Source organism: Podarcis pityusensis, assembly GCF_964106645.2.
Source record: "Podarcis pityusensis genome assembly, chromosome: 17".
Taxonomy (NCBI): domain Eukaryota; kingdom Metazoa; phylum Chordata; class Lepidosauria; order Squamata; family Lacertidae; genus Podarcis; species Podarcis pityusensis.
The window spans coordinates 2,729,229-2,756,351 of NC_138042.1; the positions used below are offsets into that span (position 1 = coordinate 2,729,229).

The 27,123-nt window shown below is 46.0% G+C and overlaps 1 protein-coding gene and 2 long non-coding RNA genes across 4 annotated transcripts; all 3 read right to left on the bottom strand.

Annotated features, from left to right (window-relative positions):
• Positions 1-1,056: 1,056 nt before the first annotated feature.
• Positions 1,057-27,123, bottom strand: LOC308466511 (5'-nucleotidase domain-containing protein 2-like). 2 transcript variants are annotated; one of them, XR_013980861.1, is made up of 15 exons: positions 26,847-27,123; positions 21,364-21,548; positions 20,008-20,082; positions 18,883-18,938; positions 18,289-18,382; positions 16,274-16,402; positions 12,906-12,966; positions 11,518-11,620; positions 10,553-10,654; positions 9,487-9,568; positions 8,544-8,630; positions 8,251-8,391; positions 7,630-7,694; positions 7,012-7,184; positions 2,198-2,333 (listed from the first exon to the last, which is right to left on the bottom strand). XR_013980861.1 is itself a non-coding variant. In XM_080987321.1 (14 exons), the coding sequence occupies exons 1-14, from the start codon at positions 27,112-27,114 to the stop codon at positions 2,072-2,074; spliced, it is 1,710 nt and encodes a 569-aa protein (XP_080843447.1). In that variant the 5' UTR covers positions 27,115-27,123; the 3' UTR covers positions 1,057-2,071. The 2 variants fall into 2 exon arrangements, 1 of the variants encoding a protein (XP_080843447.1); XM_080987321.1 differs by lacking the exon at positions 7,012-7,184 and having other exon boundaries at positions 1,057-2,333.
• Positions 13,968-16,267, bottom strand: LOC308466533. Its single transcript, XR_013980867.1, has 2 exons — positions 15,884-16,267; positions 13,968-15,853 (listed from the first exon to the last, which is right to left on the bottom strand). It is a non-coding gene; the product is annotated as an uncharacterized lncRNA (long non-coding RNA).
• Positions 23,915-26,816, bottom strand: LOC308466534. Its single transcript, XR_013980868.1, has 2 exons — positions 26,150-26,816; positions 23,915-25,705 (listed from the first exon to the last, which is right to left on the bottom strand). It is a non-coding gene; the product is annotated as an uncharacterized lncRNA (long non-coding RNA).

Here is a 27,123-nt window from a genome sequence, read left to right on the forward strand (position 1 = left end):
AGCAAGACACTCTTGGGGCTCAATAGCTTACAGTGCACGGCCAAGCAAACTTACTCCGGAGCCCATCTGCACTCCATGGGACCTCTTCCTGTGTGTGCGCAGGATTGCTGCCTGTTTAGCCTCATTGTTTCTTTATGATGTTTCATTATCCATATAAAGAATAATGTTTCATTATTCTTACTGCTGTTCTGGGGAAAATGAGCGCTTACTCCCTTGGCTTTTAGAAGGTAAAGAAAATTATAAAGCACTTTGTTAACTATTCTAGTGACCTGCAGCAGGAGATCCCAGAGCCAAATCAAGCCTCTTAAAGAACAGCACCTCACCCCACCCTGCTAAGCAAGTATTGCAAGTTAAACGGAAGCTCTGGGGCTATGGAAAAGGATGTAGCAATAGTTCCATTTTAGGAGAATGCAGAGGGAATTTGGACTGCCACCTTCCATTCTCTCCCATGGAACAAATGGCTGAACAAGGCTGTAGCTCTGTGTGCATAAAACAGCTGGAGGTAGCATCGTCTTTCTATGTGGGCACATGGCATGAAGTAACATTCCAGACCTCACTCTCCACACAGCTTATTAGGTGGCCATGAGGTGGCAGCAAAGTAACACTGGACCAGGGGTCAGCAAACTTTTTCAGCAGGGGGCCGGTCCACTGTCCCTCAGACCTTGTGGGGGCCAGACTATTTTTGGGGGGGGAGGGGGAGAACAAATTCCTATGCCCACAAATAACCCAGAGATGCATTTTAAATAAAAGGACACATTCTACTCATGTAAAAACATGCTGATTCCCAGACCATCTGCGGGCTGGACTTAGAAGGCAATTGGGCCGGCTCTGACTCCTGGGCCTTAGTTTGCCTATCCAGGCCCTGGACTGTGCAATACATGGCTGCTGCCATTAGAAAGTGTGTTTCTAGTCCTTCAAGTTAAATTTTAAGAATGTGTGGGAAATGCTTATTAAGACCAAGGATGTGAACAGCATTTCCTGTTAGTCAGGGGCAGTTTCAGAGTTCTGCATTGACCCTCATATTTAGCAGAAGCAGAATACGCTAGACAGGGTAAGAAATCTTAATGTACACTTTACTTAATTTACATAGGAAGAGAAAGGAAGATTACTTTGAAAAGGTTTTTTTTTTAAAGTGAGGAATATACACCCACCCCAAAACCACTCCTCATCACAGGCAAATGGTTCAGAAAAGATGAAACATGTTAGGACAAAGTAAAAGAGGGAACGTTTGGGAGCCAAAACACGTGCCCCCCCACCTCTGATCCTGTACCCCTCTTTTCTGGCAAATAAACATACCAGGAACAGGTTTCACCCTGAACTTTATTAAAGGTACAAAATTTGACTTATGAGCTACAAACGCCTACCCTCCCATTAGCACCTCCTGTCCCCCCACCAAGAGACAGGATATTTCCCTCCCAGCCCCTCCCCACAGTACCCCAGACCTTCCATGGTTGCAAGCAAAAATCACCCTCACAAAAACCCAACAGTGGGGAAAAGGTAAACTTCAAGCACTTCAGAACACCCCTGCAAGGGGTGGGGGCAGAGTAGTTTTGTGAGTTGGAGCAAAAATAACATTTCACCCCCACCCCCACACAGCTGCTGAGTGAGTTTGCCTGTGAAATTATCCTCCCCAGGGCAGGCCAGAGAGGATTGCATGACCATTCCAAGGTGCTCCACCAGCGGACAAGCAATTGACAGGCTTCCCAGCTTCCTAGAGCACCTGCAGGAAGAAGGCCAACCAAAACTCTGCTGTTGGGCTCCTGGCCAATTTGAGATAGGCCCAAGAACCTACTTAGCTCCTAGGGATCCTGCAAAGAATTCTGGACTAGTTGGACCTTGGTCTGAGCCAGCAAGGCACTTCTGATGCCTGCAAGCAAGACTGGATACTGAAGACCACTTGGCAAAGATGAATTAGGCCGTAACAATTAAGACATTCCTAGGAAGCACTCTTGCTTTGTAAATTTGGACGAATAACCCGCAGGGATTCTAATTCAAGAAGTCATCCCTCACTGCTGCACTTGTGGGTCTGGGGCAGAGTTGTGAGCCTCTGCAGCCCTGCCTGCGCAGGTCCCTAGCGGATATGAGCCATCTCTTCCAAAAAGGGAGTCTTCATGCAGCCAGTGCACAGCTGATCCATCCAGAGGGGAGCCTCGTGCTGCAGGGGAGTGCGTCTTGGGTAAAAGGTGTAGTTGAGGTCATAGTTGAGCAAGCAGCTGAGCGAGGCCATGTAGACGTCCGAGAAGCGGCACAGGCGGCGTGAGAAATAGGTGGGGTTGTGGCAGGTGCGAAAGATGCTGCCAAACTGAGGATTGAAGAGGTTTTTGGTGAGTGCCCTGCAGCAAGTTTGAGGGGACACAGAGAAGAGAAAGAGAAAGAGTTATTAGACAACAGCATACAAAATTAAATCTTTGGCTTCTTAGGTTCTGTACCTAGCTAGGTGACCTAGCAAGCTGCAACAGGACAATGTGTTTTCATGGAAACTGCAGCATGCAGTGATAGCTGAAGAATGCACCTCTTCAAGAATCTCAGCTTTCTGTTGGGTGGAATTTCGGTCATAAAAATGAACGTGTTGTTGGAAAAGTTATTTTTATTTCAAATTGCCCCAATAATTAATAACCTAAGCTGTTTTAAAGAAGGATATTTCTTGGCAGAAGGATATTTTTAGATTTATCTGGCAGGGGAAGAAACCAAGAATTAAATATAAGATATTGATTGATACTAGGGAAAAATGAGGCTTCCCTCTGCCAGATCTGCATTTATATTATAAAGCAGCATGCTTGTGTTGGTTAAAAGAATGGATAAAGTTGAAGAACACTCAACTGCTCAATTTGGAGGGGTGTGGTGTTAAATTTGGTTGGCATGCATGTCTATGGTATGGCAAAGCAAGAATACGTAAGAATTTTATGAATCATGGAATTAGGAGAAATATCTATGGAGTCTGGGGAAAATATAAAAACCTGCTAGAAAGTAAAACACATTTGTGGCTTTGACCCATCAAAACAATTGCAGTGAAAAACTTAATATGGAAAAAAGATGGCCAACATATAGAGAATTACTGGACTTTACAGATACTAGTGTAAGCCTGAAGAAGATGGAAGGAGTCGGCAACAAGTGACAGATTGGTTGCAATACTGTCAAGTGAATGAAACATTTGACGTCAATAAACAATATGGTTTCATGGAACATACCTCAGAAAGAGCTAATAGAAAATAACGATAAGTCAATTTCTAAAATGTATGTTATTACAAGAATGAGAGACAGGATGAAATGGTGAAATTGGCAATGATTAGTTGGGCAGGAGATGTAGGCCATAATATAGTTAGATTTGTGTGAAAAGCTGTGGAAAACAGGACTGAAATTTACAACCTGCTACGCTCTTAAGAAAAACTATTTGAAAATGATTTATAGATGGTACTTGACACCAAACAGATTAGCAAAAATGTATAAGTCAGAGTTGGGTAAATGTTGGAAGTGTAAAGTTATGGATGGGACTTTCAATCAAATGTGGTGGAGCCAAAGAATATTGGGAAATGATATATAATGAACTGGAAAAAAATATTTTGGAAGACCTTTCCAAAGAGAGCTGAGGCCTTTCTTTTAGGTATGGTGAGATCTGAGGTTCCAAGTAAAAAAGTTAGTCTGTTTAGGTGGTGAGAATTTTATATGCACAAAGATGGAGAGAGGAGTTAGTACCTACAAAGGAGGAATGGCAGGCAAAATTAATGGAATATGCAGAATTAGCAAGTTTAACCAGCAAAATTAGAGAGCAAGAAGAGAAAAGTTTTTAGAGAGGAATGGAAACCATTTGCAGAATATTTAAAATTTCACTGTAAAAATGTTAGAACCTTAGCCGGTCTGGAATAAGCTCAGCAGTTAAAATTTGTAAGGAGAGAAATTAGAATGTTTAATGGATTAAGAAAAATAGAATATGTAACAGGAATGGTAGTTTGAAGGAGCCATGGAAGGATGGATGGGAAACTGGTAGTGGCGTGGGCGGCAGAGGTAGTGGTGGCTAGCCAGAAGCCACCAGCAGCAGGGAGGGCTGGATTTAGGACCCTGGCGGGCCTGATCCGGCCTGCAGCCCTTAGTTTGAAGACCCTGGGTTAGGGCAATTAATAGCAGCTCATGGCATCTATAGATGCAAGTAGGGGAGCCATTAGAGAGCTATCCGGTTGCACAGCCCAGACCATTGTTTTCTATAGAAATGAAATCCAAGCCCACCAGATGAGACAGAACCCAGTAGCAGCAAAAGCCTCAATTTGTGAATTCTTTCATGGAATTTTCACAGAAAGAGTATTTACCCAGAAGGAAAGCTTGTTCAGGCTGCACAACATGACTATTAGCACTGGGAGGGGGCAGGGGGGAATGAAGGGACTGTGAAGAGCTCAAAAAGTGAGCAAGTGTAGAGGAATGCATACTGGGGCAACACACACATTTGTGATCTGACCAGAAAGAGTTCTTGGAGCGATAGCAGACAGCTCAATAAAAATGTCAACCTAGTGTGCAGAAGCGGTGTAAAAAGTGAATTTTGTGCTAGGGATCAAAACAAGAGACATCACAAATGAGACTGTCTGGAGTGGCTGCACCTGGAATACTGCAAAGAGTTCTGCTTGCTGCACCTCAGAGAAGGGGAGTGCAGAGCTGTGAAAGGTACAAAAAAGAGGAAACAAAATCAACTCTCCTACATGCAATGGTTACGACGTTTGTGGCTTTTTAGTTTAGAAAAAAAAGCAAGAAAGAGAAAAGATATGCTGCAATTTATTAAATTATGCATTAGAAGGAGAAAACAGAGAGAAAAATGTTCCCTGTCTATCCAGGGTCACTGAAAGAAATGGAATGTTGGGAGATTCAGGAAAGACAAAAAGAAGCACTAATATTTTAGTACAAATAGTTCTGGAATTTGATACAAGATGTGGTTGTGGCTGTCAACTTAGGTGTCTTTAAAAGACAAATTCACAAAGGAAGACTATCCAGGGTTACTAGTCACGGGGGGCCCTGCTGGTGATACTGCTGTCTAACTTGTTAGCTATGCTAACTTGCAAAAGAACCTTCTTGACAGCTGTTCCCTGTTTATGAAATGCCCTCTCTGGTGAGATGCAACTGGTTTCCCTCACTCAGGGGGAGTTTAGAAAGATTCCTATCCACCCTGGTATTTTATGGCTAGTACACATTGTCCCTGGCAACCTTGAAATTAGCAAGAATACTTGATTGTTTTCAAATGATTTCTTTTTAAAGCATTCAGATCCCCAGACCAGATGGGTGGGAGATCGCCTGCTCTTGACGGGATTACACTCCCTCTGAAAGAGCGCGCACGCAGCTCCCTGTGTCCTCCCATGAAATGCTGTTGTGTTTACTCTGGCTCTCCTTAGGCAACATACGGTTTTCTGAAAGAAGACCTTGCAAAGGAGGGGACCACCTCGCAGAGATCGAACCGTACTGGGGAAACTCTTCCATGCCACATTCTCATAAACAGCTATTACTTCTATTTAATTAAATGCTAAATTCAGCTCAGTTCAACTTCTCTCGCCAACAGTCAGCTGAAAACCACCACTGGAGTGTTCAGAGGTCACTGGAAATCCTTCTGAAACTGCTGTGCATGTAGGATCCATACCCACAATAAATGAATTGTATTATTATTATTATTATTATTAATATGTACTCAGTCCATCTGACTCAGAGTGGCTTCCTACAAATTATAAAACCACAGTAAAACATCAAACATAAAAAACTTTCCCATACAGTGGTACCTCGGGTTAAGTACTTAATTCGTTCTGGAGGTCCGTTCTTAACCTGAAACTGTTCTTAACCTGAAGCACCACTTTAGCTAATGGGGCCTCCTGCTGATGCTGTGCCACTGGAGCACAATTTCTGTTCTCATCCTGAAGCAAAGTTCTTAACCCAAGGTAATATCTCTGGGTTAGCGGAGTCTGTAACCTGAAGTGTATGTAACCTGAAGCGTCTGTAACCCGAGGTACCACTGTACAGGGCTGCCTTCAGATGACTCCTATCAATCAGATAATTATTTATCTCCTAGACATCTGATGGAAGGGCATTCCACTACCAGGAAGCCCTTCGGCCTGGTTCCCTGTAACCTCACTTCTTGTAATAAGAGAACCGCCAGAAAGCCCTCGGAGCTGGATCTCAGTGCTCTTGGGGGTAGAGATGCTCCTTCAGATATACAGGGCTGGCTGTTTAGGACTTTAAAGGTCAGCACCAACACTTTGAATTGTGCTTGGGAACGTTAGTACACTTTCAACCCACACTGAGAAACTAGCCATTTTCTGCATGGCAGTGACTGCACAGCTGCCCACTTGCTACAGGCAGACTAGGCAGAGTCAACACCTGGCAGCTGCTAGGGCCCATTGCTGATACCTGGGGCTCCCTTTAAGAAACTCCACCAATTCAGGCCTGATGCTCCAAGTGCCACCAAAAAGCTGGGTCCAGCTGCCATTTGAATTGCTCATGTGGCTCATAATCTGGGCCATTGTAGAAAATTAAAAACAGGCTAGAGCCAGTCACCTGGCAATGCTTAAGAGTGCTGCTGCTGCTGCCCACTGCCAGTTAAGCCCAATGGAGGAGGGCAACTGATGATGGAGAAGACAGCCTACCAGAGGGCACCTGGACAGGGTCTTCTCAAACCTGGAGTCAGCTGTAAGTAGGCAGGGAGATTTAAGGGATTCAGAAAATAAGACAAAGGATAAAGCAGCTGCCACATGCCAACAGTAACTGCAGAAAGTTAGAATTCAGGAGGCAGCAGGAGCACAGATTCCCATTCTTAATGGGAGGGGCCTTAAAGTAGGGGCCTCTTTAACTTTTCCCTACTAATCGCTACCTAAAGACACAATATTATTTGCCTTTCTTCCAAATGGGCACACCTTCAGAGAGGGAAAATTCTTATTGATGTAGCTCCACCATTAGTTTGTAGAGGCGGCTCTCCACTCCAAAATGTTTACAAATCTAAAAATAGAGCACGGGGTGGAGAAGAAATGTAAATACAGTGATTACAATTACCTGGGCTTTGTTTCAACAGGGAAACCTAGTTCCCAATGAAATCAATGATACTGAACTTAAGTCATGAAGCTGATCTGCTGAAGTCAAGGGGACCCAAGTTCAGCTACCTCAGTCCAGATTCAACCCCTTGTGTACAAGTATAATGAGGCTAAAGGGGTGTGGAAGTCATGAATCTAGGACAACAGAGGGGACATCCAGAGGAGTATGGAATTTTCTGTGGAACAGAATAACCTGATGAGGAGCTAGAATTCAGAAGGAAAAGCAACTACAAGTAGATCAGCCTTGTATTCCATATTTTGTTGTTGTACATTGTATTTTTGTTTTGCATTGTAACCTACTTTAAGTATTATTTTAACAGAAAAACAGGGTATAAATTGTAAATCTCATCTCATCTATTCAAGCATGCAAAGAACACATGACCCTCCAAGTTGACATTAATACTACAGACTGAAAAAGCAAAGCACCGCATGTACAGCCTCGCCCCCAGCTCCCCGAAACATCCTTGGCTAGTTGGCCTGGATAAAACTCTGATTTGCCACAGACACTCAGGCATGTGGCTATTTGTAACCCTGGATCTGGCACAGTGAAGCGCATGGGAAGGCAGAGATAAAATGCTACCTGAGCTCTTGTCGCTCCTTCATCCAGTCCTGCAACACCTTCTGAGCTTCTGGATCCTTGAACATCTTTTGGAGAAACAAACCAAGTGGTTAGAAAAGCATTTGATGATCCCATCCTGCCTTAAAACTCACTAAACCAACTTCTGCAGAAGAAATCTGCCTTTTTACCTACTGATTCATGTCCACAGCCCATAAGCTAGCTAGAAACTTCATTTCTTCTATGTTAACCGGTCTTTAGGGCACCTTATTGATTCTATAACCAATGGCTTCAAGTTACAAGACAGGAGATTCCGACTAAATACCAGGAAAAACTTTCTGACAGGAAGAGCTGTTTGGCAGTGGAAGGGACTCTCTCAGAAGGTGGTGGACTCTCCTTCCTTGGGGGTTTTCAAGCAGAGGTTGGATGGCCATCTGCCAAGTGTGCTTTAGTTGAGATTCCTGCATTGCAGGGGGTTGGACCATATGACCCTCAGGGTCCCGTCCAACTCTACAATTCTAGGATTTTAGGATTATTGCTCTACTATTTTAGCATCCTTTGCCATCTCTCAAGAGCAACCCTCCATGAAGAGCTCTGTGCCCTTTCCCCATTCCATTCTCAGCCACCAAGTGGACTCTCCTCTACCTGCATGCGCTCCAGCAAGCCGGTCAAGGCCTGCAGCCAGGTGAGTGCTTGTGAGTACTGTTCTGTGTTCACCATTTTGGTCTCTGTTTCCAGTTCGGGAACTATGGCCCCTGTTCGCCAGCCATGGCGCAGCATCAGGTCCTGTGGGGAGACAGGTACAGTGGAAGAAGGAAGGCATAGGCAAGCCCAAAACAACTTCACCCCCCCTCCCCTCCCTTCAACTCAAGTCAGGTCACAGCTCCCACAGGCCACACTCCGTTCCTGCCCCAGAGAAAAAGGCCCAAAGATCTCACCGCCAGGTCACTGTAGAGATGATCTCCGAAGTAGAGAACTTTGGATCCACGCCAGCCTGTAAGCTGGAGGAAGTCAACAAGGTTGCCCTATATTTTATTTTTTGACAGTGGAATGAGAAAGGGTGCATTAAAATCACCAGACAGGTGAAGTCAGTTAAAGGAGTTCTATAAATACAGGAACAAAATGGCTACACAATTTTTACATTAATATAGAATGAGGTTGAACATAAGAGGCTGAATTTTGACCTAGAATTGACAAAAGATATGGAATTACTTGCTGGTATGGAGAAGGCAGCCAGGTGCCAACCTCCAGAAACAGAGAGCACTGGGCAAGAAGCCCTCAGTGGGCTTTTCTCCTCTCCCTTGCTTGCCCACTGTGCCATGGCGAGGGTGAGCCCAGACTAGGCTGTGTCCTCACCACCAGAGAGAGAGAGAGTGCACACAACCTAGCAAAGGGTGGCTGTTAAAAGTGGCCCTGTTGACCAGCTCAACACCATTCCCGACTTCTTCCTCACACCCTACTTGAAACTGTAGGGCAGGGATAGGCAACCTGTGATCCTCCAGATGCTGCTAGACTACAATTCCCATCATCTTTGATCAGTGGACATACTGGCTGAGGTTGATGGGAGTTGTGGTTCAATAACATCTGAAGGGCCATTCAGGCTCCTGTCATAGGGTGGAACTGGATTAGACCTGCGAGAGAGGAGATTACTTCCCCCATCCCTTAGGTATCTGATTTGACTGCCTCAAGAATAACCAAGTGGAGAAAAGTGTGTGTGTGTGTGTGTGTGTGTGTGTGTGTGTGTACAGAAGATGATATGCTGAAGGACTGACATGCCCAAGTTACAAGCATGGAAAGATCTGGTATATTAATTCCATTCTTCCAGAAGACAGACAATCCCACCACCATGACATTTTTATCATCCACAATCCATTTCCTCACCTGCTTATATACCTGTCCCTTCTCCAGCTTAGTTATTTTGTCCCACTGCAGATCCCCATTAGCATCCAGTCGCCGGAAAGGTCTGAGGAGAGAAGCAAGTGGTGGGTGGGGTGCCAACAAGACCCTCTGCTCTCCCAGAGCTGGGGGGCATGAGCTCCTGGGACCCAGCATCTAGCCTCCAAACCCACAAAATCATTCTCACTTGCCCACCCTCACACTGTTTCTGTGGGGAACCTACACATAAGATTGTGTAGATGTTTTCTGCAAATTCTTGTGTGAAGCGGCTCTTGGAGCCAAGGAAAACCAGGAGCTGTGACTTTGCATTGCATTTTGGCAATATTATAAAAAGTGCAATTTAAGATGCACCTCCTTAAAGACTTATTTTCATTCTTTTACTTATTTAACAAAAATATATGTACCTCTTGATTGTAATAAAACCTCCATGTGGTTTTATTTAAACCGTTCCATGTGGTTTAAATGTCAGTAGGACACAAAAAGGGAAGGAGAAGAAAGTATACAAGATATAGGAAAGAAGGGGAAGAATGACAGGAAGTGAAAACAGAATATTCAGAAGTCATGTATAATTTACAAAGCACCCCTATCTTCATAAAAGCAGACAATCATTTCTGTCCCAAGCAAGTGTAAGCCTTCCCCACCCCACACAAAAGCAAGCAGAGGAATATTTAGGGCAATCAAGCAAGTCAGTATTAAGTTACTTTTTAAAAAAGAAAGAAAGGAGGAAAATGATGCAGTTGGGCAGATAGCAGGATTTCAAATTTACACAGAATGCCCCCACCTCCAGCAACAGAAAGCAAACAAACGAATATTTGGCTCTCTGCAAAGTGGCCAGAGGCAATCCACTAGGTTCTTAAGGCTCAAGTCTCTATACTGACTGGTGTAACCTATAAGACGGTGCATGTGTGCGAGGGCCAGCACTGCTTCCCAGACTCCAGGCTATGCGCTCTGCCCCACAACCGCCCAAGGTGGATGCACTAGAACTCATCCCTCAATGTGGCATACAGGATCTGGAATCCACAGCAGGAGCTTTAGAGTGGGCCACACTTACTTGACACAATCATTGAAGAAATGAGGCTTGTCTGCCTGGACTATGACCACGTCAAAGAAGTCCCGCCAGTCTTTACCAACCATGTACCGCATCCCTTTATTGCTGGAAAGGAGGAAAAAGGCACATTAGGAATAGGAGAGGGAATGTCACCAGTAGCAGACAGCAGGGGGAGCTTCTATGGGCTCTTGCAACAGAGACCAAGGAAGCCTGAGAAGGGCAGCAGATATTCCAGCAGAAGAATAGGCAGAGTGCAGGAGCTAATAATAATAATAATAATAATAATAATAATAATATTTTATTTGTATTCCGCCCTCCCAAAGCCGGGCTCAGAGCGGCTACAACTCACTCCTTTCTCACAGCCCACAGTAGTGCTCCCTACTACTCCCTACCTTCCTCCTTTATTCTCGTATCTGCCATGAGACTGTCAAATTAGTGTAAGCTGTCTGCCTGAGCCGCCTAAAAGGGCTAGGGCTAGTAGTGTAACACTTTAGGTCAAACCTAAAAAAATCTTCAACTATCTCAAGGGCTAGCACATGGAAGATGGAGCAAGCTTAGTTTCTCCTGCTCCAGAGGGCAGGACCCAAACCAATGACTTCAAGCTACAAGAAAGGAAATTCTGACCAAACAAGAACTTTCTGATGGCAAGAGCTGTTTGATAGACTCTCCATCATTGGAAGTGTTTAAGCAGAAGTTGGATGGCCACCTGTCATGGATGCTTTAGTTACGATTCCTACACTGCAGTGGGATGGACTCGATGACTCTCAGGCTCCCTTCCAACTCTACAATTCTATGAAAATGCAGGAGCAGCTGATGCAGGAGAGCCCTAGAGATTCCAACAGATTGGTTCAATATCAGCATTTAAGCAGAGTTTAAATGAAGTCTATTGTAGATCAACAGTTTTGGACCAGGACAATGTTAATGCCCAGCCTACTTCTAGCTTGCAGCCCTGCCATGTTCAGACTCACACAAAGCTGAAAGGGCTGTTGGTGATGAGGAAGAGTTTCTTGCCACACTTGGCCAGGCGGTGCAGCACGGCGTACGTCTCATCCCCACGCAGGATGTACTTCTCTGCAGAGGGAAGATGGGCATTAAAAACTTCTCCTTGCAGACCATAGCTGTCAACTTACAGATCTGAAAATAAGGGACCAGCAGCCTTGAAAATAAGGGACCAGCAGCCAAAATAAGGGACCTGCAGCCTCACCTGTTCCAGGCACTCCAGTCTTCCTGTCCTCCTGCAGTCTGGTCAAACTCATGCTGGGTAGCTTCGAGAACACTGTCCAACCAACTTTGTAACCAGAGGTTCAACTGAATAGAATCTGACTCACATGCACCACAAGGCCTATGCAGCCTCAACTTAAGATGGCTCCCCGGCCTGGCTTTGCACTGCAAAGTTTGCAGCAGCACGTGCAACAAAATGGCGTCCAGCATTCAAAAACCCCCTCAGCTTGCATTAACTAGCCACACACAAGGCATGCAAGCTCCACCCCCCCCCCATCGTTCTTAGACTTCTTATTGGGTGAGCAACACAGCCAAGCAACACAGTTGGAGCTTCCCTCCTCCCTGGCCGGCAGGGAGGGAGGGAGAGGCGCTGCTTCCTTTGAAATATAAGGGACATCATTTAAGGGACATCCATCAATAAGGGACAGCAGCGGGACATGGCGCTGGAATAAGGGACTGTCCCTTCAAATAAGGGACACTTGACAGCTATGATGCAGACAGGACCAAGAGACAAACTGAAACGAGGTTCACTGGGTGGGAAGGAGCAGTGCTGGAAGGATTGTTGTTTTCGTTTTCTGACTTAGGCTGGGCTTTGTGTATATGCCTACCCTGTGGAAGTGAACAAAAAGTACACAATGTGGCACAATGCAACCCCCCCCCCTTTTAAAGCAAGTTTCTAGCCCTTGTGGCTGTGCAGATGCACATGAAAGCACCTGGCCAATCCCTCTCTGATTTCTGAGACGAAGGGCGGGGCTTCAGTCTGCTGGCTTCTCCTGTGACTGCAGAATTTAGCTTTCTTGGTGTGGAATGTGCTTGGTCCAGGCACAGAGAATGCACAGACTAAGAGACTCTAGCCAGGCCTGATCTTTGGTTTTGCCTTCCCTTAAGCAGTCCACTGCTTGGTTCACTTGCTTAAGCCTCTGTGCCATTCCGCAAAATCACTTCATGCACAAAAACATTTCACTTCTGACACACTAGGCTAGCTAACCAGCGTGTTTTGTTCTCCAGCTTAGCTAGTGGATGGACGCTCTTCCCTTGGGAAAGGCAGCCGGTCTGGAAAGGCCATTTGCATCCCTTGCAGCCCCCTGCTTGCGTGGCTGCCCTGCCTTCAGCCCCTCGGCAGATGGCTACTCACCCAGATCCTGCATAATCCACTTGTACATAAAGCCTTTAATATGGACATCCCGGATGGCATCCTATTGAAAAACTTTTTTTAATAATAGTTTTTAAAAAACACCTCAGAAATACACAAACAAGTTTAACAATGTGCACACTGGTCTAGCTCCCCCAGACCTGCGTTTCCAATGTTTCACCAACACCCTGAAAGTTGCTTTCGAGAGATGGTACTTTGGAAAGGAAGGCTATACTGCTCCCTTTCTCTGCACCCCTTCCAAGCTGGCTTTGGGCTAAAGGGGGGGGGGGGCTAAGAGCCGGAATCACCCCACTTGCCCCTCTATCCCAAGCCAGGTTACCTAGTTGGGTGGGGAGGCACTGCAAACTTTTGCAAACTGGCCCCAGCCTCCCACAAATCACTTGCCTTTGTTGCTCCATTGCTTTACAACATATTCCGATGGCCAAACCAGTTTAGAGATCCATGTCTGGATCACTTGCTTTAAAAAGAAAAGAAAAAAGTAATAGTAGCCACCAGTTTTTGTGGGGGGTAACAAGAATCCAACTGGGACTCCAGAACTGTAGGAAGAGGGTTAACCCTTTCCTTTCTGGCCCTGCTTTCCCTGACAGGGATGTGGGTGGAGGGAGTTCAGAGACACTGATACTTGCTTGTTTTCCTCCACAGGGCAAATAGCGGCTTCAGTGTGTCCAGGGGGTGGGGGGGGTGCACTTACAAGGGGAAAACCTCTCCGTTTGAACCACAGCCCAAATCTGATTTGAGAAATCCCAACGGTGTTTTTACCTGTTTAAATAAATGCAGCAGACCTTGCTACAGTTACAACTAGCTTGGTCCTTGCCTGTTTCTGTCTTTCTTCCTCTTTCAAACACAGAGAAATTCCCAGCTACTTTCCAAAAAAGTGGTGTGTACACAGTGGTTTAAAATGGTTTCTAAGCACTCCATGTGTATACACTTTTGGCACTGACAACATCCCATTGGCACTCTGCAGACAGGGTTTTTTTTTACATTTGTGGTGACATTTTGCTGCACACCCCTACCTGACAGCTCTCCTCAGTGGTCTTTAAAAAAAAAAAATAATCTGTTTTTTAATGCAAATCTGGCATAACAGAAAAGTTGTATCCAAAAATTTTTTGGCTGCCTCCATAGGAAAAGGAATACATGTGTGCATACCCACAATGGGCCTCACGTTTCTGGAACTTAGGGAAGGTGGGGAAGTACTGAGAGGAGGGGACAATAAGACACAGTGTGAATACATCCCATCAACTACTAGCCACCAATGTGGACAGGAAATACTGTGACAGTGCTTTCCATTGCTCATGTGGATAGGCGTGCAGACAAGAACATATGGGGGAACTGGATCTGTGCCTTAACAGCCTGGTATGTATCTAGCCAAAGAAAGCTGCTAGGATTCCTTAGCTGGGGGTCATGATAATTGTTTTAAAACACACTCACAAATTTGTGGTGTAGAAACATCCATGTGGTACAGGTACAAAACCAGTAGGGCTGGAAGGGACCAGAAGGTCTTGAGCCCTTGAAATAGGAACGTCCATATATATAATCCTCATCACAAGTAGGCAGGAGGAGGAAGAACAACCACAGGAGATGCCTGCACCACAGGAATTGTTGGAGAGGCTTGGAGGACCATATGGCTCAAAATAAGCAGAATCCCAAACTCCATTCAGGAAGGCTAAGCAACTCAGACAGCCTGTCTGACCCAGAAGGAAAGTCTCAAGACTTGTGCATTCCAAGATCCTGCACAGTCTGAGGAAGAAAAACCTTTAACCCTTACGCCTGAAGGTGTCATGACATACTAGAAGCTATGGGGGGAGGGTGCTCAGTTGTGGCATCTTGGCAAAGCTCTCTGCCCCCTTTTGCACAATCAGCAAGTGCATAATTCGACAAATGTGCAAATGTGATTGATTTATGTAATTTAGGCAAGCTGAAGAATTCTGCTTTTGGGTGCAGACTTCTGAAATACTTGAAATATCTTTCTCATATGAACAAGTACAGTGAGGGGGGGAAGTATTTGATCCCCTGCTAAATTTGCCCGTTTGCCCTCTGACGAAGAAATGACCAATCCATAATTGTAATGGTAGGTTTATTGTAGCTGTGAGAGACAGAATAACAACAGGAAAACCCCCAGAAACCCAGAAGACAAAGGTCTGGGATTATAGGTAAGACCTCTCCCTTACAGCAGGTGCTTCTAATCTCAGCTCGTTACGTACAGTGAAGATACCAGGTAGCCTGACATTTGGCTGGTTGATAGGGGATCAAATACTTCTTTCACTCATTATAATGCACTTCAATCTCTGACTTTTGTCTTCTGGGTTTCTGGAGGTTTTCCTGTTGTTATTCTGTCTCTCACAGCTACAATAAACCTACCATTACAATTATGGACTGGTCATTTCTTCATCAGAGGGCAAACGGGCAAATTTAGCAGGGGATCAAATACTTCCCCCCCTCACTGTAGAATACAAGCATGAGAACCCACTAAGCCTGTCCCTATTTTCAGGTGGAATTCAATCAGATACAGGCAAATTCACATTCCAGGAGGCTAATAGAATTGTGCAATTATCATTGATTGGGAGGTCTTGTGTAGCAAACCTGCTTCCCCCCCTAAGACTTCTTGTGATAAGGAAAGTGATGGACAAATGCACTGGGAAGTGTGGGGTAACACAATGTCATCTAATCTCCCCACAAACAAATCAGAAAGTTGGCTTGCTAATGAGCATTTGCCATCTAATCTTCCTGCAAACAAATTGGAATGAATGCTCAATAGAGAGGTCTCTTGGAATAGTCAAAGGGCCTACGTGCATGGAGGCAGCAAGGGAGCAATGCTATTTATGACAATGCCTGTTCTGACCTCTTGCCCTGGATCAAGGAGACAGGCAGGCTCCAGAGAAGCTGTGAGTCTGAGAGGCAGAGCCAGATGTCTCAGGTTTCCAAAGATACAACTAAGAAGGAGACTTGCCTTTTCAAAACACAGGCAGAGGAGGAGAAAGAGGCCCGTGCTGTGTGCCTTGGGGCAGCTGGGCTCCTTGATAAGCCTGCCTGGCAGCTAAGCAGGCAGCCCCTCCCAATTCTCTCCTTGGTTCAGGACAGCCTGTTCTGCTGTGGCGAGATACGTCACTCCCTCCCACAACAACAAAGTAGTAAAAAAGAAAGAACTGAAGAGAGCCCTTGAGAGCACTCAAATCCTCCTCCTCAATTTGCCTGCAGGGTAAACCACAGAGAACAGAGAGTCCTCCCCCCCCCCCACCAAAAAAAGGACACCTAGCAAGCAACAATCCTCCTGCCAATTCTCAACACAGAAGCCTACATCTCAACACTCGGCAACAAGAGCAGAATATTCAGGAAAGTGGAGGGAAACACACCGTTACGTCTTTGTAGAGATGGATGGGATCGTAATCAATGTCGTTGGTGATGAAGAAGTCATTGACTACGGCCAGGAGGGTCATTTCAGGGAGAGAGAAGATGTCCATAAACTGCTTTATGGCTGGACCCTGGGAAGTCCAAGGGAGGGAAGGAGAAACAAAGATTGTTCCTGGCTTGAACAGCAACTCTCAGTCAGAACTGCTTGCACTCATCACCCATTTCTTGCTAGTGCAGGGACTGTAACTGTCCAACTTTGCAGAATTCCTGGTTCATCCAATCCAGCTACACATCAGAGCCCTACATTCACCAACCACCTTCAAAATCCACAATTACGTGAGAATGAGCATATTTACTTCCGCTTCCATCATTTGATTTATCAGATATAGTCATACCTCGGGATAAATATGCTTCAGGATGTATTTTCGGGTTGCGCTCTGCAGCGACCCAGAGGTAACGGAGCACATTACTTCCAGATTTCGCTGCTCGTGCAGATGGTCAAAATGACGCCATGCACATGCGCGGAAGCAGCGAAACACGGCACTCCCAGAGGCATCTTACGTTCTATTCAGGATGCAAATGGGGCTCCGGAACGGATCCCGTTCACATCCCGAGGTACCACTGTACATAGATCTGGATGGAGAAAAATGGGGAAGGCAAGAGACATCAAGGTTAGATAAAGGCAGCTAGGAGGTACAGAGCACCCTCCGTGAGCAGGGGAAAGGGGCTGCCGTGAGACTCTTTCACCGGGAAGTTCTTGCCTACCCACACTGCATTCTGAGTGTCAAACAACACACTATGTTAAATGCATAGTTCCATGTTCGTTCATTTGTTTAAAAAACATAAAATAGCACCTATGGAATGTTCCGATCAGGATCAGGACCAGAACGGTGGTACCTTAGGATGTGAAAGTGGTGCATTGAGAGTGGGGGGAGGAGGTCATTGGTTTGGTTTGTTCTTGTTTTTATAATGCATTTTGTGTTTTTATCTTGTATTTTTATGCTGTGGATTGTCCTTAGATCTTTGAATGAAGAGTGGCATACTTTATTTTATTTATAAAGTTTGTAACAATTTCCTCTCATGTTGAGCCAAAAACACACACACAGAGCTCAGGCTATCTGCACAGTAAGAGCAGAGCTTAGGTGTTCCTTCGGCAACAGTCATCCCCAGACTGAGCCTTAAACAGGAGCTGCAGCTGTATCTCAGTTGCTGGCTCTGCGCCCATGAAGTGAAAAACTGGACACAAAAGTTGAGCTCTTTTTTGCAGGGGTGGGGAGCAAAGTTGTTAAGTTGTTCATTGTTTTTAATGAAATTCACCAAAACCGACACTTCTGACATGGGCTGCCACACACCAGGATTTTCCTGGACATTCATCGATTTCCACCCGGACGCTGTTTACGAGGGCTGAATACCAGACGTATGGCAACCCTATTTAAAGGGGCCAAGTCTGCTTTATCTGCCATTGACTCTTGGGGAGTGGGATGGCGCTTGAGTCCTCTGAGTCAGGGCAACATTACACCTTCGGCTAGAGAGGCTCACACCTCTTCGACAAATTACTTCTGGTTAGTTATGTACATCCAGGACTGGCTCCAAGTGCAATGCCAGTCCTAGCATGAGGGGTGCTCTGCCAACATGACGAAAACTTCACTATGGATGCCCCTTTTCAAAGAAGACCACTTCATCCTTACTCCAGCATTTCAGTTTGCCATGCATCCTGCAGTATTCCCTGCAAAAACTCCTGAGACAATGCAATGCCCTACCAAATACTTGGTAGAGAAACCAGGTGAATATGGAGGTCCAGCCTAGAAAGTAGATGCAACTGCAGGCCAACTAAGCTCCCTTTCTAACTTGGTGGACCCTGGATAGCAGAGATACATAGGAAGGCAAATAAAAGGAGCTACACTCTGCTGGCACCTGGTCCCCTCTTGCCACATCTCAGTCAGAAACAGAAACTGAGCAACGAAAGACACGGGCAGATGGCCTTCAAACCAACTCTGGGGCTAGCAAGGGAACCAACCTTTCCATAGAAGCCACTAGCCTGGTGGAGGGGGATATGAAGGGTACCGTCATACAACGCCAGCACCTCGTCATCTGGAACCGGTTTCAAGCCCCTGGGGAATGCCAAAAAGGGGAAAGGTTTAGGAGCTTGGCAGTGTCGCCAGGAGAGCATCATTTCGCAGCTGAATCAAAGTGCTGCATGTGAGTAATGTGGCTACGAAGTTATGAATTCCAGTTTGACTCGTGCAGACATGATGCGGTCTCCTTACAAACTAGTTTGCAAATTTTGAGCCAGAGCAAGGGATGGATGCTCCTTCCACTCTTCCTTGCGTTGTTTGACTTAACCATGGTTTAATATTCCATGTGAACCACAGCTAGCCATGGCTAACACAAATTTAAGCAGAGTTTTCAAGGGAAATTAAAAGGACCGCATGCCTTCGGGACTGTTTCCCAACTTGCAAATTCTATTTCCTGGGAATCAGGGTTATATCTTAGGCATGACCATACAGAAGAATATTAAAAATTAGGTCTAGGAACAGCCTCAATTCCAATATCTAAGCTATGAAATTCTGCTCCATCTCAGCCATTGGGGGCCAATGTGAGCAACACTTACCGGTAAACGGTGCCCAGCTGAATGTAATGAAAGGCATCTATCTTCATGAGCAAGCCCTGTATGGCAGACAGAAGAGAAATGTGGAGTCAGCACACAGGAAACCTATATTGCAAATTAGTTCATGAAACAATACTTTATTTATTTATTGAATTTGTATACCACCCTTCATCTGAAGATCACAGGGCGGTTCACCACATAAAAATACAAAATATGAACACAAAATACATTATAAAAACAAGAGCAATAACAAACCAATGACACTCTTCCCACAAACACATTTAAAAGGACGCACAGGGTGGTCCAACGCATGGGCATGTGGCCCCCAAAGCCTTTTACGGTGGCCCTTTGCAACATTTGATGCCCCATCCCTTACACTGCTTTCCCAAAGCTGGATTAGCAAGGCGCTGGGCTTTGGGAAGTAGGTGTGAGGCTCTCAGGTGGAGAGCCTCTCTGTGGAGAGCATCCCACAAGCAGGGAGCCATCATAGAAAAGGACACTCTGGTCCTCACATGGAGGACACACACAAAGAAGGGCCTCAGATGATGATTGCAGGGTCTGAGTAGGTTCATGTGGAGGAAGGTGGTCCTTGAGGTATTGTGGTCCTTAGCCATTTAAGCCTTTATAGGTCTAAACCAGCACTTTGAATTGGGCCCAGAAACCAACTGGCAGCCTGTGCAGTTGGGCCAGGATTGGTGTAATATGCTCAAACCATCTTGCCCTGGTGAGCAACCTGGCCACCGAATTCTGCACCAGTTGAAGCTTCCAAACCGTCTTCAGAGGCAGCCCTATGTATAATGCATTGCCTGCCCACATTTGTGCTACATGGATGACCACAATGGAAAAAAAGAACAAACTCTTCCCTTGGCTTACAATTAACCCCCTGCTGAAAGTGACCCTTATTTGCACAGGTGACAAGTAATAATGCTTAGCATTTATTCAAGAAGACTTTTAAAATGTTCCAAGTTGATTACACTACTGCATTAGGCCACTGCAGTTTGGCAAAGAACACCTGGTGACTTCAGGCTAAAGTGAGATTTGACACATGCACCCACAGCTCTGCTCTTCCAGCCTCTGCTGTCCTGCCAAAGCCACCACAACAGGACAAGCCACCTGTCTCTATCTCACCTTGGCAATGTCGTAGTGTAAGCCCCGGATGGCAAAGTTCGGCCAATATTCATATTTCAGGATGCCCTTTGGATACTGATGGGACAGAACAAAACATACAATTTGCAAGGTGGTCAATCAGTTTAAAAAGTCTAGAGCCTTTCAAGTGTCATTTGGAAGCGGATTTCAAAGATAATACTTTTTCTCGATGAAGTCAATGCGGGGAATTGCTTGGAACCATGCTATCCATGTTTATCAGCTACAATTGGGATCCCAGAGGCAAGCACAGACAGCAGGGATAGGGAACCTCTGTGGCCCTCCAGATGTTGATGGACTACAGCTCCCATCAGCCCCAATCCATTAGCCGTGCTGCTTTCTGGGGATGATGGGAGTTGAGAGTCCAATAACACTGGGAGGCCCATACAGGTTCCCAAGCATGAAGGGCAAATGCACATTTTACCCATTAAGAGGCAGAGGAGGCATGACAGGAGCAGCCCTCTTGGTCTGTCTGCCCTGTTCACATATAAGACAAGAGGTAAAAGTTAACTTTTTAGCACTTGAATGAGGAGTGCTAAACCCTCCCCTTTCCCCACTGCTTCAAGTGTCTTTTCTAGCCTGGGCCACTTTGGATAACTGAGCTGCCAGAAAAGTGCCTGCAGTGACAGAGCATGGTGAGGTAGACAGCAGAGGGTTCAGCTTCGTCCACCTGAACGCTCCTTTTGATGCAAAAACCAAACACATACAGTTTACACAGAACAGGACAAGCATACAAACACGGCTGCCTCCTCCTCTCATGTCTCGCTTAGCCTAAGGCAGGGCTGGGGAACCTTTCTAGCTCCACTGGTCAGATCCTGGCCTTGGCTGCCAACCACCTGGTGTCACCATGATAGCAAGTGCCTTTGACTTCAAAGTACAGTACAAGAGTCCTGCATTGTGCTTTAGAATGCCTGCAGCTCCAGTTTTACTGCCCACCAGCTGATGGGTGGTAGAGCCACAACCTGTTTTCTGCAGACATCCAGTGTGTGAGGAAGTTCCGCACAGGGAGCACTTCAGCAGCCAATCCAGCGCTGCTTAGCTGACGGGCAGTATATCCGAAGCCTGATTTCCCTTGCCAATGCACAATTGTGAACATGGTTTAAGTGTACATATGATGTCAGGTGTGGGGGCAGGTGGGCAAGTTTTGGGGGAAACGGGCTCATGGATCAAGCAGGTACCCTTGGTGGGCCAACTTTGGCCTGTGGACCACAGGCTTCCCATCCCCACCCAAAGGTTTTCAAACCTTCAGTCGCTACCATTTGTGCAAGCCAAGCTCCCTCCAGTTTTGCCAATTACTTTTCTTGTGTTCTAGTCAACAGGACATACAAGCTCTAGAGGTACCTTATATTGCTCCACAAGGATGTCCCGAGCTGTGTTGTAGATGCAAGAGTGGAGGGCAGGTGAGTATAACGCCAGTGTGTAGTCATAGTCAAATCCATACACTCCGATAGTACTCAGGGAAATCTCATTGTTGGAGTAGATTGTTGAAGGGTTCAGAAGATTGCAGACCCCTGGGGGAAGCAAATCTGGAGGAAGATGGAAGCACAAGCAATTACCACACACTTCCAAATGGATGCCTCTTACAGACAAAAGTAGGGGTACCCAACACATCAGAAACGTTGGCCTCCTGAGATTGCGTGCTATGCTGCAATGACACGCAAACACCACCATTTCTATACATTTCTCTCCATTCCACAACCTATACTGCACTCCCAGTGCCATAATAAGGCAAGGAAATCCCATTTTTTGAAACATAGAGATTCACCAAAAATAGCCAAATATATGTTTTTGTTTAGTTCCAAAAGATAATAAAATTGTGATCCAGGGATGGAGGGGAGGGGACCTGACTCATTGCATGGATGGGAGGGAGAATACAAGGAGCAGTTTCTGAGGGAGTTTTTAGATGGGAGTTTTTTATGATTTGAGATGGGAGAAAGGGATTAGGATAGAATTTGTCTGAGGGAGAACTCGTTCTGATTTGAGTTGAACAACCACACTGAAGAGACAATCTACAGCAAGAGGAAGGAGTCTCACAGCTTAGATAGGAAGACTGGGTTAAGACTGGGAGAAGGTATTTAGACTGGAAGGCTAAGTCTGTGCCAGGGGAGGTAGAACCTGTGGGAATACAGACTACCTGGGTTTCATTCTAGCCAGAAGGGGAGAATTCTTCTAGGAAAAGATGACTCCCAAGCCAGAAACAATGGGTGAGGTGACCCCCTGGGTCTGTTATACAAAATAAAATACCTCAGGAGGCAGATTGTTAAGAGAGTGGGTAACTGACAAAACATGTCCCTCACTCATGAACCAAAGTTAGTGGGATAAGTCCTCTACAGCTGCGTTTGCACATAATGCTAAGCCATGGTTTATTCAACAAATCATCTTGCAGACGAACAAATAAGCCGTGGCTCCTTTCTCCAAAGCTTGGTTTGGTTTCCAGATGCTCTTGCCTATGCGTCATCATGAGTGGCTGCAGGAAACAAGCAAATCATAGTTTAGCAAGACTGTTGGGTTTGGAAATAATGTCAAACCACAGTTAAAACAGGTCATGGTTCTTAAGCCAACAACAAACCATGGCTTCATTTTGTGGTTTGTAACCAGAAAAGAAGCCATGGTTACCCAGCTGGGCTGAGATCAGGCATTCAAACAAACACCACTTGAGCTAAGTAAAACATGATTTAGCATTATGTGCTAACCAGGCTATAGACAGGTTGAAAGGAGTGCATGGCCATTTTCTTACTGGTTTCTCTGAAAAGCAGAAGGCTAAGAAATAGGAATTTAGTTGTTAAGGGAAGGGTCAGATCCCTGAAAAAACAGGTCCTGTTTCAGCTAATCAGGACCTTGTTTTCCATCACAGAATAGCGAGAGACCAGAACCTAGTTCTCAATGGTGTGATAAATCTGTATCTGAGCTGCACAACTTCAGATGATTGCTAGGAGTCATAGAACTAAATGCTTCTCCTTAAAAAAGAAAATCCTTGAATACAGAAGTAGCAAGGCAAGGAGAAGGGTTCCAGCTTAGCCTTCTCCCCAGTATGCCAGCTTTCTATGGAGTGTTTTTGTATGAAGGATCAACCCATCATGTGAACCACTACCTGTGTCATGGTATGCCATTTATGTAAGAACTAGGGCCCAAATGATCACAAAATTGGACCATCTCCATTTCAGCCTCACTCTCCTCCTGCCCCCCCCTCCAGTGTACCATACTTAGTTAGTTCAGGGTGTTGAACTCACAAAGCTACAGTTCTCAGCATCTTTAAAAAAATAGTTTCCATGATTCTCCACAACCATTAAGGTGGTATAAGAATGCTTTAAATCAAGGGTTCCCCAACTTCTGTCCATGGACCATCAGTGGTTCATGAGCTTCATGCAGGTGGTCTGTAGTGTGTCTGTTGATTTGTGGCTGAAGACAGGAGGGAGATGGTACATCCATCACATTAAATATTGATAATGGTTTTTTTTAATTGAATTTGCATTACTTCTTTTTTTTTTTTGGATTTCATTTTATTGCAATACTTCAAGCGACTGTCTATCTGACCTCCTTGGAGAGTCTCCCCACCTCTAAGTCTGTTCTTGCACACCAGCAATCTGTTACTACTGAACATTTCAGGAGGCATCTTGCATAGCCAGGAGTCCTTGTTACCCTCAGGGCTTTATGTCTGCCACGTCTCAGCCTCTGAATTTGCTTTCCATATAGGGCTAAGTCCTCAAATCCATTAAGTTACAACAAAGAAACATGCCTCTAACTATGTATAGTGTGCATGCCTTTCCTTACTACTGAGTGACCACAGGTAGATTCCACATATACAGGATTAAGGTACAAAGCAGACATGATGGCTCCTAAATAGACCTCAGCCTCACCCCACCCCAAGCCTTAATTTATTTTTTTTCTTAGAAATTAAGAACTAGTCATTTGGATTCCCCCTTATTTAAATGAGCAATATGAAGGCCATTCAGTGCCATGCTATAATAATAAGAGGCTGCTGGGTCCATCACCCAATGGCTCATCTAGCGCAACATCCTGTTTTCACAGTAGTCCACCAGATGCCCACAGGAAGCCCACAAGTAGAACCCGAAGCCAACAGCACTCTCCTCCCCCACTTCTGATGGCCAGCAGTTGGTATTCAGAGGCTTCCTAACTCCAACTCAGGAGGCAAAACATCCCTTCTTCAACCACAAATCCACAGTCACTCTTTTAACCACCTAAATGAAGCTTATCTCCATGAACCACCGTTTGGGACTGCCTGCTAGACAACAAAGATTAAATCTCCCCATAATAGCCTTTGCCACCCCTTTGCTCCTCCAAATTAGTTCTTCTCTAAGCACTATTATGGCTTCACATTCATAGCTGGCTTGGAAGCTGGATGGGCACCACTGGAAACAGAATGGATCTTGGCCATTCTCAACTACAGTGTCTTCTTTGCACGCAGGTCCCAGGCTTGATCCCCGATAGCATGTCCTGGCAGGGCTGGGGAGAGCCCTGTATGAGAGTATGAGATCCTGGATAGCCCCTGCCTGTCCACATGAGCCAGAGGGACCAAGGGTCAGATTCAGTAGAAGGCAGTTCCTTGTGTTCCTCAGTCCTTCAGGGAGGAGCTTGAACAAGTGGCAGAACTGCTTCACAGCCAAAATATAAAGCATCCAGTTGTCCACACAGCTCTCAGTCTTTTAAGAACACAGACGGCTATACCTGGGCAGCACATACACTTTGCTGCTCGAAACACGTAGCACTTGTGCAACAGCAGACATCCTGCATTAGTTAACCCTATCAAGTGCAAGCAGGCACACTAATGAAGAATTTGCCTTATGCCAAGTGATGAGTCAGCTCATCTTGGAGCACGGAATACACGTTGCCTTCTGTCATCCCCCCCCCCCCAATAAACTGGTTGAGCTGGAAATAAAAATTACTGTATTCAGCAAATGCTGAAATGCGTAAGATTCTTTGTGGTCAACAGGCAAAGCACAGAGGGAACTGCTGGGTCAGACAGCCTGGTGTGGCCAAATAAACTTTGTGGGTAGTGATGCCACAGTTCAAGAAACTGGCAGTGCCCAGGAAGGAAGGAAGAAACTGTTAAGCTTTGTAATGCATATTTTTGTGAGGTGCAGAGGACAGTGGGAGGGGAAGAAGAGAGGAGGGAGAGACATGGCAATTTTTGTAGCACTTAGGAGAAAGTCAGGAATTAAGAGCAGGAGTTTGATCACTTTGTGCATCCAAATAAGTATGTCCATCCTTATTACAAAACTGGATTAAATACCGTTAACGTTACACTAAATATATAAAAGCACACTATTCTACTCTGGTTTACTTTGAAGCTAACATCATCTCTACAGGGTTTGTTAGAATCTTCAATTCCGCAGATGAACATGTATAAAAACGGGTGAGAATAGGAAGTCGTCTCAAGCTAAATTGAGGCATCTATGCCCTCTTCCACAATTCTCCAAGGCTTCAGGCACTAAAGATGCTGGGGGCTGGGGAACAGTAATGGTGGTAATGTAATGGTGGTATTCTCATACCATGAAATTACATTACCTTCTAATTGTTTATCACAAGTTTTAACATAAATTACACACAATTAAGTCCACTCGCCAGCCCATGCCTCCTCCCGATCTCTGTAATATTGATAAAAATCCTGACCACAGAAAAAGGGAGAAAGAAGAAGAAAATAGAAGGGACAACAGCAGCTTTGCTACTGAGCTATAGCCCATCCCTGGCTGCAACTAGAACAGATTGATTAAATCATGTTAAGGAGTAACTAATCTATGTTTAGTGGTTTATAAGGGGGGCACTCTAAAATTGCACTGTTCTCCCCTGCCCCAGCAAGCTTGCTTGATGCATACTTTTGGCTGGTCCCTGACAAGGACTGGGAGACCACCCCCGATACCTGGAATTCAGAAGGAGAACCCAAAATGTATGCATCATATTTTTGAGAAATCAGGATCCTTCTTTGGACTGGGGGTGATTAGTACTACCATGTTCAGATGAATCATCCGTTCCAGTCAGTCTTTTAAGTGACTCCACCACCTGTATTAATCAGGCAGATTTAAAGAAAGAATACTTTTTTAAAAATATGCAAATATTTACAAAAATCAAGGGTAGCAGACATCATTTAGAAGAGGCTTCTCTCCCACACAGGAAGGAATGGCTCTTCCAGATTCATGGATGCATAATCTAAAAACAAAGAAAGGATGGCACTTTCTTCCAAAGATTTGTTTTACCTGTTTTTTGCGTGCAAATTTAAATCAATTAAAACTACTGCAATAAAACAACTCCAATTCTTTAAAATTCACTGTGTTTGGTGTTCTTGCTGCAGAAGAGTCCCGTGGCACCTTAAAGACTTAACAGATCCCCGCCACAGGAAATGTGAGCCTTTCCCTGTTCTTGCAGCCGCCGCGTGGCTCTTGCTCTCTTCCTCCCACCCTCCGAAGCCCTGCCTGAAAAGCCAGACACAAAGCAGCCCCTTCTGCCGCTGTCCCGGCCCGCCCGGACATGTCTCCGAAACAAAGGGGAGGGGATCCCGCGACCCAGCTCGACTGGCAGCAGAAAGCACGACGGCTCCGGAGCAGAGTCCCCACAAAACAAGCGGCAAGCGAGATGCGCGAGTCCTCACTCCAAAAGGAGTGCCTCAAAAGGTGTCAGGAAGCGGGCTACCTCGGGGCGGCAAAAAGGTACCCCGGGAAGGGCACTGCTACGAAGTACATGGAAAGGGAAAAGCAACGGGGGGTCCTGCGGGAGGAGAGAAGGGGAGAAGCCAAAGGGGCGGCAGCATCCCCCGGGGGAAGCGAGCCGGGCCGGGCGCCCTCCGCCCCAGTCGAAGCCCCTCGGCTCACCCTGCACCAGCCGCTTCAGCTCGCCGTAGCGCGCCCACAGGAAGGTCGGCCGGTCCGGCCCGGGGGGCGGCGCGCTGCCGGCCAGAGCCTCTTGGTCGGCGCCGGGGGCTGCCGCGGCGCCCCGCCGAGCCTGCGGCTGCCGGCTCCCGTACGGAGGCCTGGGCTGGGCGCCGGGCGCCTCCGTCGCGAAGCGGCTGCAGCGGGAAAGCGAAGCGCCCGTCCGGCGCAGCAGCAGCCCGCCAGCGCGCTCCGCGGCGCCGCCAGCCATGGTGCGAGA